Here is a 17,500-nt window from a genome sequence, read left to right as displayed (position 1 = left end):
TGAGCACCCTTCAAACATTGACTTCTAACAAGCATTACAGGACTTTCTGCAATGCCGTAACATGTAGCCTGCATTTTTGTTGCAGTGATGTCCTTTGGCCCATGCTGCACATAATTGATTATCATCTTCACAACCTATAGAGAAAAAGAAATAATATTAATATTAGTAATTTCATTAACATAATATAGATGGAGGACAAGAACAAAATATAAAAATAGGGGTAGGGTGCAGATTTGTATGTGTGAATATAGATATGAATGAAAAAGGAAATGAAGAAAAACGCGTTCCAAAGGAGAAAAGATACCTGGCGTCAATCAGGGAAAAATCCATGTTGCAAATATTCCTTAAAGCCAACAGAAAATGCCTTCTTGTATCTGTGTTCTCTAGCTTACTCACTTATGTTCAAAGCAATCCTATTCTTTCATGCTATTCTCACTGCCAATACCAACTCTTTAGCAAATATGCTGAAAGGAGCATTTCCCTGTCTATTTGCTCCAAATGTAATGAATGAGCAGATATTGCAACAATAATTTACGAAGACACTCAGAGTTCATGCAGGGCTGGTTATAAATAAAAACAGGCATGGAACCCTTTAGTACATAAAAGGAATAAAATGTAATGTCCTAGTAGATGGACAACCATCAAAAGCCTGTCAAGGTACCTCATAGATCTAGGATTACTTTCACTACTAAGTGTAAGTGTCACCTCCAAGAAGTGTTTTCCAGTCTGTTGGCAGGTGCTAAAATTAGGCCCACTTACAAGGGCTATACTTGAAACTTGCAACCATCATTGAATAAATTCACTGAAGAACAACATCTTTTCATCTACCACCATCTTTTTCTTCAAGTGAAACTTGAAAAAGTCAATGAGGCTTTGTTCAAAGCGAAAATTATCTTGTTTTTATTTTTTTTATTTTTTTAAGGAAGAGGAAAATAGCAGGAGGAGAAATTGTAAGTTGCTAGTTGTTAGACTAACATAGAAAACGTTTAATAAAATATAAGCAAATACAAGTATCCTTAGCCTTACCTCCACAAACTTTACATGACTTCTTGCAATGAACCAACATATAACGAGCATTTGTAGTACACATATCGTGCTTTGCCCATTCATCACATCCAGGATCATTGTTTTGACAAGAACCTAGAAAAAAGAAAGGAATATATTTACAGATTCCTTTAAAAAATTGACTTGAATAGTTGAGGCAGAATTATTTCAGTATATATAAAATGTGGTAGTTCAATGATCTCTGCTTCCTTTATATATGCGTGTGAGTATTAACCAAGGAAATGTTGACAGTAACTTCAAAGTTTCAGCTTACCAACTGTTATGTTTACTTTCTACTTTCTGACTATATATTGATTTTGGTTGGGTATTTCTTCAATAGATAGAGTAACACAAATTATAATTGGGTGTTGTGTAAGTAGACAGAGAAGTGGTTGAGTAGGAAGTGGGGGAAAAGGAAAAGTATAGGAGAAAAGTGTGTTTGTAGGATGTGGGTTTTGGAGAAAGGAATGGTAGAAAGAGTTATTCAGTTTGATGGGGGAATTTGGCTTTTTTTAGGGTTCAGCCAGGAGTGTAGGTAAAGGAGTAAACAAGTATATCATATTTAGGTCACAGTTTGTGTTGACTGAAGTTTTTCCTATGATTTATCAAAACCCTTTAAATATATGTATAGTTTTTATCCTATTTTAGGATCCACAAAAGTCTGTTTATAAATAACACTCTTTTTACTCTTTTACTTGTTTCAGTCATTTGACTGTGGCCATACTGGAGCACTGCCTTTAGTCGAGCAAATCGACCCCAGGACTTATTCTTTATAAGCCTAGTACTTATTCTATCGGTCTCTTAATGCCAAACCGCTGAGTTACGGGGACGCAAATACACCACCACCAGTTGTCAAGCGATGTTGGAGGGACAAATACAGACACACAAACATATATGCATATATACATATATATATATATATACATATATACATATATGCATATATATATATATATATATATATATACAATTATTTAAGCAATGTGAACGTTACATTAAATGTAAAAGGCAGAGCAATCTTCAGCTGCACAAAAATACAGAAAATTTACTGAAATTTCATTTCAGTAGAAGGACATATTATTGTAGTTACAATAATATGTCCTTCTACTGAAATGAAATTTCAGTAAATTTTCTGTATCTTTTACATTTAATGCATTTTACATTTAATGTAATGCTCACATTGCTTATATAAATGGAGTCGCATGAAACGATCGTACTGCATCAACCTTGACTATCCTTGTTGCATATTTTGATATATATATATATATATAACACTGCATCTCATTTTAACAGATACATTCACCAAAATAACATAAACATATCTTGAAATACTACAGAATAAATTTATTCAGTAAAATAGCCATTGGCTTCAACCATTTCGTCCAGACGACTTCAGAATCTCCTGCAACTCTTCTGGACGGTCTTCTTGTTTAAGTTGATGCATGCTACCATAGTACTTTTTGTGAATTCATCTTTAGTATTACAAGGAGTTTTGTTGCTCTCTTGCTCAACTGCACCCCACACATAATAATCAAAGGGATTGAAGTCTGGAGAGTTAGGTGGCCAGAATTTAGGGGTGATGTGGTTGCAGATATTGTCTGATATTGTCCTGCTTGTGTGGTATGATGAAGAGTCATGTTGCCAGATATAGGTTCTTCCAGCAGCTACCCTCTTGACCCAGAGCAGCACTATCTCCTCCAGACACTTAATGCAGGCCTCCCTGCTGAGTCTGAGGTCGTGTGAGACGATGAATAGAAACATAACGTCACTATCAGTAGTGAATACTCCAAACATTAAGATGTTGACTGGACGTTTGATTTATATCACTCTCAGTACATGTTTTGGGTACACGGCAAGCCAATGATTCTGTCTTATCACCCAAACGCTCTGAAATGTTCGTATTGGAGCTTCTGGTGTAAATGCCAAGCAGTATAGTATATCGTTTCCAAATTTTTGGCAGAGTGAATTGTGTCATGGTGCTGTTTTTCTCACAGACGCTGCCCAACTGATCCTACTATACTCTGCAGTCGACAAAATCAAAACGAAACAATGCACATGTGCGAAATTAAAATTTACCCATTGCACCCTGTATATATCTGTATATATATATATATATATATATATATATATATATATATATATATATATATATATATATATATATATATTACATACACATTCGTAAATGCAAAATATATAAATGAATTACAGAAAAGAGGTAGGTGAACATTAATATTACTTACTGCTTGTGGTAGTAGTTCTTCCTGTATCACTACAGAAACCACATGACTTACGACAATGTCTAGCCATCCAGTCAGGATTGATGTTACAATGGTTATTGTCACGCCACATTTTACAATCTTCTACATTAGTGTGAGAATCATAGCAATTGTCTGAAACAAGTAGAATTTACGAAAAAAGTGTTATTTTTACATTCAAATTCCTACTTCATTTAATACAATGTGTCATTATTAAAAATGATGATGATTATGATGATGATGATATGCAAAATGACAATGACTTCACCATTACCACCACTCTTGCCATCATCCTCATTTTTATTATTATTATTATTATTATTAATATCATTATTATTATTCAACATTGGGTCGTTTCAGGCAAATTTGTACTGCATCACCTGCAACACCTCCATGTTGCTGGGGGGTGTGCAGCATTGTGTATTCTTTTTGTTGTTAGGAGTGACACACAACAAATTAGACTGTTGGAAAACATCCTTAACATTGGGCTAAAACAAGTAACGTTAAATGCCAAGAACCTTCCTAAGTATTCTAGTTGTCCCTAATAATAATTCTATTATTATTTTGGCTTGGCTCAGGTTCGGTCTTATTCCTGGTAGGATTTATGTGTGTAGCGTGTTACTACCTGTAACCTTAGGTATCCACAAGTTTCCAGCTGTCTTTCAAGTGCTTAGAATCCTTCTGATAATCCTTGCTGTCCCTGAGTGACAAACTTTCTATAAGAACTCTAGCAGGCATTTTATTCTGATCTCCGTCAACCTTTTGTCTATATCTTTGTTTACTATTCCTAGCATATCAATTATTATAAATTATTATTATCATTGTTAATGTGGTGAGCTGACAGAATCGTTAGCATGTCAAGAAAAATGCATAGTGGTATTTTGTCCGTTACTAGTTCTGAGTTCAAATTCCACCGAGGTCGACTTTCCCTTTCATCACAATCGTTAGCACATCGGACAAAATGCTTGACCTACTGCATTTTTACCTCCCCCTTGTTATGTCTCTACGTGTATGTGGGAGTGTGTAATTGTCATGGATAGAATATTGCATGTATGTGATAGTGTATGTCATGTACTTGGTACCCATCGACCACAGAACTTTTTTCATCTTAACCATCCCCTGCCCCTACTTGTCAATTTCTATGTTCCACAATGGACATTATCTTCTTATGTTAATTCTTTCGCTATCTCTCTTTTATATATATCCCTTCTCTCTATGTGATGTAAAGTGTGACTGGAGAAATCAGCAAATTTTCAGGCAAGTTACAACTTACCCGAAAACCATATTCACCTCTAGGGAAAACTCGGAGCAGCAAAAGACTGATTGAACAAAATATGTTCATGAGAGAGAGGGGGGGGGGAAGACAGAAAGTATGTACGTTTACATATATATATATAAACGTACATACGTGCATGTATATACAAGGATGAGTCAGAAGCAATGCAAAGAGGATTGACGGCTTCGATAGCACGGCCCTGAGAACCATTGAGAACATCAGATGGCACAGTCATGTTTCCAACAAAGAACTGCGTGCGTGCGTGCATGCATACATGCATCAGCCCACAGCCTCCCATCTTTTAGCTATCCGTCGCATGCGCTGGTACAGACATGTCCTCCGCCTCCCACTTGATCATCCTACGAGGGCTTTACTTTGATTCGATGCAACAGTTGTGGGCTGGAAGAGGCCTCATGGTACGCCTCGTACTAGATGGCTGGACGTGACTGGGGAAGATCTTCAGGGGCTCTACATTACTTTGGAGGATGCAAAGGGATTGGCGTGGGACCACCAGCGACGGGGTGCACTGATCAGCTCTACATATGATGATACCTCTGGGACCACTAACTTGAAATTATCCCAGCCCCATCAAGCAAGAGCATGATGCCAATGAAGTCAAGCCATTACTTTCTAATTCGCTATCATATGTCTGTCATAGTTTTTCTTTCTTCATACTTTCATTTTATTGGTTATTCTTGATTAAAAACATTAAATCAAGGTATGATACTTTGCTATATTCTGCAATTTAGTTATTGTTGTTGTTGCTGTTGTTGTTATTCTTCAGTTGTAAGACAGCGAGCTGGCAGAAACGTTAGCACGCCAGGCGAAATACTTAGCGGTATTTCATTTGTTTTTACATCCTGAGTTCAAATTTCGCCGAGGTCAACTTTGCCTTTCATCCTTTCGGGGTCGATAAATTAAGTACCAGTTGCGTACTGGAGTCAATTTAATCGACTGGTCCCCTCCCCCAAAATTTCTGGCCTTGTGTCTGGAGTAGAAAAGATTATTCTTCAGTTGTGCTTGAGTAGCCCAGTGATAAAAAGCAATCCAACGTTCTCCATCTCATTTAGCTGTCTTTTCATTAATTCTAATTTCTCAATGCTTCAGAATGACTGATATAATTTAATTAATTTACACAATAACCTTTATAATGAAAATTATTGTGTAAACTACATGAAATATATAATTTAGTTCTATATCTGGTTTCATTTTATAAGATCTGTATTTTGTGAGTATAAAATTAAACAAACACATGAACACGTACATGAGAAAATACTAATACTCAGGAAACTAGCTAGGGGACATAAATATAGCTATAGAAATATAAGAAATAATCAATTTATAGTATGCTATATAGAATATAAGACCATTTTCTGGATAATTTCATAAATGAATCAATACACCAGATTATAACAAACGGAAGAGTTAATTGCTTAATAATTAGGATAAAAAATAATTTTAAAAGACGAGAATTTTTATCTTACAAGGATTGTTTTTTGTAGTTGGTGCTGTCGTTGGTTCAACATAGACTGTGGTTTTCTTATCATATTCAATTTCCCCTTCACTACAAAGTTTGCAAGACTTTCTGCAGTTTTTCCTCATGAATTCTCTGTTAGATTCACATTGGTCACCTTCTGCCTTCAAGTCGCAAATATTATCTTTGTATAAGTTCACACAACCTTCTATAAATAAGGAAAGAAAAAGAAAAGATAAACAACGTTTCACCAAGAAATTACATGTTCCGTTTAAATATATGAGTGTTTCTGAAGTATTTAAATCTCTTCGTTATAATACAAGTAAATTCTTTTGTAAAAATTAGGATACTTATTCCAAATCAATTCTAAAAATCTACTCACAAGCCTTAGGTTGACCAAGGGCTATAAAAGCCTTGTGTGTGAATTTGGAAGACAGAAACTGAAGGAAGGAAGGATGTATGTATGTGTGTGTATATATATGTATATGTGTGTGCATGCATGTATGTATGTATGTATTTGTGTGTGTGTGATTATTCAGTTTTATTTCAAGATTTCTTGTCAATGGAGAAAGAGTCGGTTTCTAACTTTGATCCAAGGTTCCTTCATTGGAAATTCAACATCAACAACAGGGTACTTTTGTGTGTATGTATGTACGTATGTATGTATGTACGTATGTATGTATGTATATGTAAAGATTTGTATGTTCTGTTTTATGTATGTATTTTTATGCATATAGTTGCATTTCTAGACATGCTCATATATATTTAAATGATAAACGTCAGGAAAGTTTTACTGATTTTTACAGTTCCAGTGATGGATTGGATCTGTAGTCTCCGAATTAGCTTTTCCCTTTCTGGTTTTGAGAAGCCTAATTTCTCAAGATTGGTATTTAGGCAGTTTATTACATATTCCAGGGCCCCAATAATTACAGGTATAAACCTGAACTTGACATCTGGATAGAGTAATTGCAGATTTCTCAATAGTTCAGTGTACTACAGCTTTACGTTAACATCCACTGTGCAGCTAATTTCCACAACTATACACAGTTTCCCTTCTCTATCCCAAATCATTATATCAGGTCTTTTCTGCTTATATTTTATTGAGGTTTTCACATCAGTACTCCTTTTTATTATGAGTGGCTATGGCTTCTACCATACTGTGGGTTCTTATTTCTTTGTCCTTGTAGTTATCCTTCCAACGGATTTCAGTATAGAGTGTACTAGCTACAGCATGTCTCATCAGTAGATAATACCATGATGACATTTTCGGATAACTACTTACGATGTGGGTGATATCTTCAGTGTTAACTCCACAAAGTCTGCATTGGTTGTCACATTTTACTGCTTTTCCTGCATCTTTGTCCCTTTGGTGCATCAGGTATTTGGTTGATATTTCCAGTTCCTGAATTGCAAACGCATATTCTTCAAAATGGGAGGTAGTCATCCGGCTTTTGGTTCATGATAGACGGCTTTGATGGTCTTCTGCTCATATATGTTCATCCTTTCATCTGATGATACGTTGCAGTAGAGTCATGCGACATCTTTGGAATGTAATTAAGGTATCAGACGAGCAATGTTGCTCAAGAAGCTGCCTTCCAAGTCTTATGATGTTATCAGTCTCATGCATGTAAACTTGGTCAAGGGATGTACTCCGACACTTGGTAGGGAAAATATGTTGCCGTAGGGATATGATACGACATTCAAAGGTATTTTGGATTGGTGTTAAACCTCTGTTGCCTATGTATGTATGTATGTATGTATGTATGTATGTATGTGTGTGTGTATGAGTGTATGTGTGTATGTATGTGTGTATGCATGCATGCGAAATCTAGGCGAAGTGATTCTAATCTCGAATGGGATCAAAAAACCGCCGTCTTAGGAATTGAACATCGTTCCATAAAAGTTCATTTCTAACAAAGAAAATAATTTTACATTTCTTACTTGTTTGGCATTTCTTGCAGGACATTCGGCAGTGTGGTATCATAAATTTAGGGTTTATTGCACACTGATTTGCTTGGGCCCAACCAGGGCACTTATCTTTATATTGCTCGGAATCTTTGCAATCATCTGTTACAAAAAAATTAAGTAAATATTTATTTTATATAGTAGAGGTTGACAATATCAATAATAACAAGAGGACTCAGAGAGCACAAACCTCCGTCAAGGTAACATCAACGTCCTCTCAACGATTAGCCGGAGACGATTTTTAAAATAAGAATATCTGAAATAAACTCAACTGCTCTCACAAACGAGCAAAGTCGACCCTGGCGGAATTTGAACTCAGAACGCAGACACGGAAGAAATGCCGCTAAGCACTTTGCCTGGAGTGCTAACAATTCTGCCAACTGGCTGCTTTAATAACAATAAGAAAATATAATAATGATTTCAAATTATGCTACAAGGGCAGCCATTTTGGTGGGAGAGGATAAGTCGATTACATCGACGCCAGTGTTTCACTGATACTTAATTTATCGACGCCGAAAGGATGAAAGGCAATGTCGACCTCGACGGAATTTGAATACAGAACGTAGTGACGGGCGAAATGCCGCTAAGCATTTCATCCAGCACGCTAGCGATTCGGCCAGCCGCCTTACTGATAATAATAATAATAATAATAATAATAATAATAATAATAATAATAACAATAATAATAATAATAATAATAATAATAATAATAATAATAATAATAATAATAATAATAATAATAATAATAAATGCCCTGATGCAGTACCAGGCAGTAGCTCTCGTGGCTTCTGATCTCAATTGATTGGAAGTGTTATCATGTACATTGTTTTGTCTTGTTATAAAAAGATGGGCTACAGCAAATATTCTGCTCAATACCACAGATTTGCTTGTAAGTTGTTTGACCTTAACCAGTTGAGCATGTCCCTTGGTGGCTGACGATATGTGCAACTCTGATCACGAGCAGAAGTAGTGGGGAAGCATCATAGCCATGTGTTGAGAGGAATTCTTTGGGGTTTGAATAATTCACCTTTGGAAACATGGGTGTTTTGCTCAACAACCTTAAACAAACCTTATTCAGGGTCCTTTTGAGCGGGATGGACTACCCGACCTGAAGAAAATTCTAACTGGGCCCCACCTGCGAGGTGATGCGCTGTTTATCTTGATAGATGAGATAAACACGTCGCGCACACATGGTTGTGATGCATGTGCCTGATGTACCCTTATCAGACGGGCAGTCATGATGGGTATATTGGGCTTCGTATATTTTACCTCAGTGATGGCATGAACTGCTCTTTCACTCAATAATAATAATAATAATAATGATAATAATAATAAAAATAATAATAATAATAATAATAATAATAATAATAATAATAATAATAATAATAATAATAATAATCATTCTTTATAATTTTTGTACAGACCAGGGATTTTGAAGTAATAGGTTTAATCGATTACGTCGACCCCAGTACTAGAATTGCATAATATATCATAGTTGCCGAATAGCTAAAACAAAGAATAAATCATGATAACTTACCATATTCCTCATCTGTACCGCCGCCACCGGTAACTTTGTCACATGTTCTACAAGATTTAGCACAATATTGCTCCATCCATACAGCGTTTAACTGGCATTCACCTTCTAAGGCCCACTGGTCACATTTTTCGTCATTTAGGTACGAATTTTTACAGGTAGCTATGAAGCAAAAATTTCAAAGTTTACTCTTAATGTTGACACTACCGCATTGACGCTTTTTTCAATGCAAGTTATGTATGATAGACAAAAGCAAACATTTACAGCAAACACACAAATAGAATAATGGCGTGTACAAAAATGAATGTCAGAGCATGCTTATGAACGAACAACGTGCGTGAAGTAAGAAGGGTCATTGAAGGTAATGTATTGTTAACAGCAATCATGGAAATGAAGCAAATATCAAATGAAATGATTGTAGGAAGTCTGATTGCTAACGGCTACAATTTGGCGTAAATGTGAAGATTACAGTAGAGGAGTAACTACTGTAGGGTTGCTTTGTAGAAGACATTTCTGGTTTTTCTTTCAGGGGCGTAGATGAATAAGTTGTTTGGATGACCAACTCTAGAACAACCGACATAGAACTGTCCATGTGAAAAGCACGATGTTCGAAGGTCCAATCCGACAACTTTCAGCGATTGACCTTGTGCTTTGTTAATTGTCATGGCGAAGCTGAGTTTGAGAGGGACGGCGGAATGGTATGTCAGTGTACGTGTGTTAACTGACATAACGAACACCTGGAGGTGAAACACTTGACAAAAAACAATGAGGTGGCAGGTCCAAGGTATGTAAAAATACACATTTACTGTTCAATTACCAGTTAATAATTATCCGAGCAGTTGCAAATTTACCATTAAATTAGCAGTTCATACATGGGCTTCTATTTGGTTAATTTGCTTATATTTGGTTAATTTATACTGCATAGAAAAATAAAGATATACTACATACATACAATTGCTTACATTAATGGAGATTACTGTATAATTTCTTCTATGTTCATAATTTTGGATTTATAATATTGAAAAAATATGCCACCAAAGAAAAGATGTAATCTCTCCAGAAACTGGCATAACTGGTATGCGAGGAACGAAGAAGGTTCATCTTTACCACAACCAGTGAGAATATTTTCTTGAATGCAGTTCCTCATAGGTTTGGGCATAATTAGTGTTGTACCATTGTATAAGTTTTGTTGAGACAAATTGGGCAATAGCACAGTAAGAGATATAGAAAAAACATAACTTCTCTTGAACCATTTACTTTCATTTTGGTAGACGAACAAAAGAACAAACACAAAAACGGACAGAATCTCTATTTTATATATAGATAAGATATATGAGAGAGAGAGAGGGGGTGTAAATATCGCAATTCCTGCATCTCTGTACATAAAGCAGTTACATAAATATTTATTACCATTCTGTGAGGTATTATTAGATTTGTGGAGATATCTATAACAGTATACGGTTTGCTCGAGCTTTAAGAAATAACTGCCAAATATTCCTCAAATCATATACCACCATCTTCAAAAAGCATGAAACATTGGACTACGTAGTCTTAATTTTATAAGACATATCGATACATACTACACTTTTTGAAGATAGATATTTTTAAGTTACAACTCACATATGGATAAACAATATCATCATCAACAACAGTATATCTACCTTCATTTTTTTTATAATTCTGATCCCAGATCATGTTTTAAACAACCTTATCATTCCTCTTTAAACACCGGAGACAACTCCAGATCGATTAAACCAAATATCTATTATCTCATAACTATAACAATTTATCCTTCATTTTAAGTAAGTGAGCATTGTTAGAAATAATTATTGTAAGAGTTGTTACTCTTTTTGACTACCATATTCCTGGTATTTCTGTTTCTAGAATTTTATATTTAAATATTTTCCTTCCCCTCTCTGCTTTTATCTTTCTGTTATCGACCAGTCGACGTGCCGATAGTTTGAAACTTGTGAGCTTAATAAGGCTGTGTTTCTCACTAAGACACTGAACTCTCAGTGTCTAAGTACATCCAGCTGTAAGAAGGTATCAAACAGTGGTATAGTTCAATACTGTAAGAAGCGGGTCAACTCTACAATTACTGAATGACTTATTAACTTGCAATATTTTCTTGCAATCTCACCACTACAAGTATGACCAGAACCGTTACTACGTCTCACAGGTTAATACTGCTGACACAAACTGGTGATTACTGCTTGTAATAAACGATCAAGTAATATACTCGACTGCCTAGTAACGGACGAATCGTTTGAAAATGTCTAAGAAAGGCACGAATATTTCAAATGCTTATTTTCCAAAAGTTCTTGAATTTGAATGTTCTGAATTCAAATCCTTCTCTGATCCTCTGTATCTAAGAAGAGGTTAAAGATCAGTGAACTATATTTCTAAGTTCGAAAGGTTGACTTTCAATAAAGACTACGCCATGGTTAATAAATTAAATAGCAGCAAAGACAAAGAATTATCGCTATCAACATTTTCTAAATGTACAACCCTTTAATTCGGGAAATTAGCACTTTTCAATTCTACTTAAAATTTTATAATTCTTAGTATGAAGCAACGAAAGAGAGAGCTTCAATGCATTCCCTCAAACTGTTAGAAATATCAACCGCATTCTCTTGAATAATCTCTGTCGTTTTAAAAAGAGGTTGACACTTTGGCTATTGTTGTCCAAGATGTATAAAAATATGAGATGGTGACGGCTCAAATGCTCTTGATAAATGTCTGCCTTAATCAATTAATCAAGGCAGACATGGAGATTAAACAGCAACGTCTCTTAATACTATGCAATTGGCTAATTTCTAGAAAGTGGAAATAAAAATTCGTTACTTACATGGTTGCGTATCAGAAGGACACGAACTGCAACTCTTTGCGCAATTTTCGTTCATCCACTTAGGATTCGTTAAACAGTCTCCATTCGCACTCCATGTGTCACATTTTGCATCAAGGTAAGTGTTCTTACAAGATGATGCTACAATAAATAAAGAAAAAGTAGATTTCAACAAAATATATATATATAGACAAATACATACATACATACATAGAGAGAAAGGTTATATATATATATATATATATATATATATATATATATATATATATATATATATATATATATATATATATATATATATATATATATATATGTATGTATGTATGTATATATATATATATATATATCAGAAACAAGTTAAACAGAATGGTCATTACATATAATTCCTTTATTAGGGCAAATTTGGCTTACAGCTGTTTCCAGTAATCATTATAGGTACATTATTAATAGATTTACTCAATTGGTCTATTGATCAATTGAGGTAAATTGAACGACCTAAGAAAATTAATGTTACTTTCGTCAGGGCCATTTCTATCTTCCAGACCCATCTACCAATGACAACAGTAACCGGCTGCTGCTCCTATGCCGCTACAACAATTTCTATAACACCGACACCCGGTTCTCTCGCAAACTTATCCATCACTTGACCTGACAGAGGCCGGACGGTTACAGCAGGAAGGCGATCGACCACATCTTCATCTCCTATCGCTGGAGGTCATTGGTCACTAACTGCCGAGTCTACAGAGGAGATAACTCGGCAATACCGAACATCGATTGCTGGCTGTAACTCTCAAGTTGAAGCTGTGAGCAGACCCCGCCACTAACCTGCCTCGCCCTGACTCATCTTCTATCGCCAATTGCTTCAGCGCCCTGGCCAATGATGAGGCCGACAACTGGGAGATCTTTAAATCAAACACCAACCCGTCTGCACGTGATGTCCTAGTATACTCAAGATCTATTCCCCAGCGGCCCTAGATTTCACTGCAGACGTTGAAGGTAATCAACTGCCATCGCAAGACTCGCCTGTGCGGCCAAAAAGGAATGAGTACCTTCAGATAGGCAACAAGGCCGTCACAGATGACCAAGATAAGTTCTGGGCGGTCCCCTGTTCAAGACAACCCCCGTAAAGGATACCAATGGCAACGTCATCCCCACGAAACCGCTCTCCTCGAACGCTGGAAGGATCACTTCAGCCTTCTTCATCACCCACCTGTCTCAATCGATCCCTGCCTAACCATCACCGCAGACACAGCCGCAACCAATGACACTTGCAGACTCGATCCTGTCACGCCCGACAAAGTCGGTGCCGACCTGAAGAAGCTTAGTAACCGCAAAGACACTGGTATCTGTACTCTCAGGGCAGTGAGGTGTTATTCGATTACATCAGTCCCAGTACTTGACCGGTACCTTGCTTTTTCGACCCCGGCGGGATGAAAGGCAAAAGTTACCTCTACGGGATTTGAACTAAGAAGAGCTAGAATAAATGTCGCATGGCATTTCTCCGCGGCTAAAACTTTCTTCAAGAACACTGCATACAGAAGCATTTGGTCATGTGACTGGTTAAGGAAAAGAAAAAGAGACCTGAAGAAAACCACTGAAGGCCAAACCATTAGCGGCCAAAGAACAGGTCATTAGAACACGAGCATTCAGTAAACATAGATAAGAAAGATATTCAATCACTATGTCAATTATGTGGTGAGAGGGAAGTAACTGTTGTCTACTGTGTACCAAAATATAAGAACATAACGCAGAAACACTACAAGGGCTGGGTACACGACAAAATTGTATTTGTTATACACTGCCAACTGTAAAACATTCAGGCTAGCCCACCCTGAAAAAGGGTATGATAAAAGACGAGGGTAAGTTGTCGAAAATTATCATGTAAAAGTTTTATGGGAAATGAAAATCCAAATAAGAAACTAGAATATTCAAGATCAGGTGTCATTGTGCTGGAGAAATTTATTAGAACTTATCTGGTTAATAGAATGTAGCCTGTTCATTCCACACCAGAGTGAAAGAAAAAGAAAATGAGAAGGCAAATTTCACGATGTAAGTGGGGAGATAAAGAAGCTTTAGACCTGTGGTGAGGTAATAGAAATTACTAACATAATAAAATTACCAGGTACATGCATAAAAATATCACCAAATAGTTTTCTATATTCCGTTAAATGGTTAACATTGTCACACTACAGAGAGCATAGAATATCTGAAGAAACAGGTTGCAGTTTGAATTCAGCGAACAAAACCAGCAAACCACATCCCTTCAGCTCTGCAAAAAGAGGGTGGACGGAGTGTCTCTGAACTTTAGTTGGTAATCCATCTTGTGAAGACGTTACGCAAAAAAATAAAACTACTTAAACAGCATTTACGAGTGAAATATCCGAAAGAAATATAATAGATAACGGTGTGAGATTGGAACCAGTGATGAATGTGCTGTGAATAGTAGGTGTCCCATCGAGCAGCAATGGGACACCGACAACCTCTGACTGCTGACACAAAGAAATTCATACGATCATTATGGAGTGCTGTTATAGGAGTCAATTAACAGATGAAAATAGAGCACATCCCGAAAACAGTTTTATTACTTGCACGTACAAGGAGCCTTTGAAAATTTCTCGAGAAAAGGTGGTACATTAACAACAACCGTCAACAACAAGCTGAATAGATCAGATAATAATAATAATAATGATAATAATAATAATAATAATAATAATAATAATAATAATAATAATAATAATAATAATAATAATAATAATAATAATAATGATAATAATAATAATAATAATAGCTAGCTGGACCCGTGCAGACTTCATGGAAAATATGAAAAATGTAAGCATCTGTACATTGTATGCTGGTGTCATGAGAAATGTTTCTATATTGTGACACTTGCAGAATATAGAAAGAAGGTGTAAAACCGATAACTATACAGGGCACGTAAGATATTTGAAGACATACCTTTTGGAGGTTATTGCAGCATTTTTTGCTAACTCTGTATAATCTTTGTTTCAGAAAACAATAATAGCAGACTCACAGCTTACTCAAGAAATGAAGAGGCATGCTGTGGTTATAAAGGCTGAACATAGTGATTTAGAAATATCTCGAGTTTTAAAAGTTACCAGATCTTTCGTCTACAAAGTTTGCAAGCAATTAGAAACTGAAGATGGAAACGTATCACTGGTATCAAAGCATAAAAAGCATTCTAAACGCTTTGAAATCATCAGAACACCTGAATTTATCCAGCAAGTTCAACAGACCATTGATTACAATCCCAGAAAGTACCTGAGGTCAATTGCAAAAGATCTCCATGTGTGAGGAGGAAGAGTCAGTAATGTTGTCCATGAAGACATCAGATATAAGTCTTATATAAAAGAAACGTCAATTTGTCTAAAAAGCAAAATAAAATCACTAAATCAGATCTAAAAGGCTCTTAATCGAACTGAAAAATCCAGCAGAATATTTGATTTGTTTTTTCTCAAACGAGAAAAGCTTCGAACAAGATCAAAAAGTTAACAGAAGAAATGACAGATGGTTATGTGCAGACCCTTCTGAAGTTCCAAGTGTTATGCATACAAAATTTCCTGCAACTGTGATGGTTTTAGGGGTTGTCAGCAATGAAGGACATACAATGCTTATTTTTTTCCACAAGGCCTTAGAGTTAACTCTGCCACCTACATTGAGGTCCTGGAAATAATTCTTAAGCCCTGGATAGACAGTGTATGCAATGGAAGGCCATATATGTTTCAGTAAGCCTCTGCACTATCTCACATAGCTCTAGTAACACAGGAATAGATGGCTGAAAATTTTCATGATCACGTAACCCCTAACATTTAGCCTCCTAATTCCTCAGATCTCAATCTATTTGACTATTACATGTTGTGCGATGTTGAGAGAGAAGTCAATGAACACGCCCAAAACACCAAAAATTCTTTGAAAGTTGCCATAGTTAAAGTAATGTCCAAAATGAACCAGGATCACTTGATTCGAGCATATAAATGATTTAGATATCATACAGAAGCAGTAGCTGAAGCAAAAATGAGTTGTAGCTGTAATACAAAGGGGCCAGTCTTGTCACATTCTGTGTGAAGTTGAATCTCCCTGAGAACTACGTTATGGTATGCATGTCTATGGAGTACTCAGCCACTTGCGCGTTAATTTTACGAGCTGACTGTTCTGTGGATCAGATAAACAGGAACCTCGTCGTCGTTACGACGGAGTGCTATTTTTAAAAAGCGTAAAAGGAAAGGAAATGTTCCATAACGTAAGGCAAAAATGTCATGTATTTAGTATAAGCAATGAAAACTAAGACTAAATAATTGCTATTCCGTCGTGTAGTGACTTCGCACTCGACTCACGCTCAGTCTGATTACAACAGCCTGCGCATCGGTGTTTATCTGGGGGCTTGGCCTCCAGATCTGTGAGATCCACAAATGCTGCTGTTAGGACCGGATTAACACCCATAATAACTCTAATGACTAAAGAAATCTTCCTGCCCATATATAGGATCTCTTTTCGTTTTCTTCCAATCACTTGAAGGTTTATCTCGCTCCAATCCACTCAGCTGGCCAAAATGAGTTGTAGTTGTAATTCAAAGGGGCCAGCCTTGTCGTATTCTGTGTGAGGCTGAATCTCCCGGAGAACTATGTTAATGGCATGCATGTCTTTGGAGTACACAGCCACTTGCGAGTTAATTTTATCCTCGTGTGGTAATGAAAAGTGACAGTGACATCCAATATTTGTTGTAGTTATTTGTCTTTGATGTAACAATGTGTCTATGTATCTATGTATCAACTTTTCTTATGATCTATGCATCTACTTTTCTTGAAATGTATATATCTATGTTTCTTGAAATGTACTTCGTTTCTTGAGATGTACTTCGTTTCTTGAGATGTACTCCGAAAATACTGACATTTAAAAACACAAAACGAATGCCGTCATCGCTCACTGTTTTTCCCACTCTCTCTATTCTTCTCTGTCCTCCTCTCTCCCGCTTTGCCACTCCACATATACCTCCTCTGTCCTTTGAAGTAAATTTGACATATCACAGCTACGTACAAAAACAAAAAGTTGGCCTATTAATATTATTCATAATGCCCTGTTGTAGTAC

At 36.2% G+C, this 17,500-nt stretch overlaps 1 protein-coding gene across 1 annotated transcript in view; it reads right to left on the bottom strand.

Annotated features, from left to right (window-relative positions):
- LOC106873821 (uncharacterized) overlaps positions 1–17,500 on the bottom strand; it is a 51,472-nt gene that overhangs the window by 1,270 nt on the left and 32,702 nt on the right. Inside the window, exons 12-18 of the mRNA XM_089357506.1 lie at positions 12,400–12,537; positions 9,555–9,713; positions 7,994–8,119; positions 6,063–6,260; positions 3,288–3,437; positions 1,027–1,140; positions 1–134 (exon numbers count right to left, since the gene is read on the bottom strand). The exon at positions 1–134 is cut by the window's left edge and continues 1,270 nt beyond it. Coding sequence (XP_089213632.1) covers positions 25–134; positions 1,027–1,140; positions 3,288–3,437; positions 6,063–6,260; positions 7,994–8,119; positions 9,555–9,713; positions 12,400–12,537 — 995 coding nt within the window. The 3' untranslated portion in view covers positions 1–24. The remainder of the gene's footprint in view (positions 135–1,026; positions 1,141–3,287; positions 3,438–6,062; positions 6,261–7,993; positions 8,120–9,554; positions 9,714–12,399; positions 12,538–17,500) is intronic.

This window comes from Octopus bimaculoides, chromosome 1, assembly GCF_046866305.1.
Source record: "Octopus bimaculoides isolate indiv1 chromosome 1, ASM4686630v1, whole genome shotgun sequence".
Lineage (NCBI taxonomy): Eukaryota > Metazoa > Mollusca > Cephalopoda > Octopoda > Octopodidae > Octopus > Octopus bimaculoides.
Note: the sequence above shows the minus strand (reverse complement) of the source record. Positions and strands in the feature narration are given on the sequence as shown.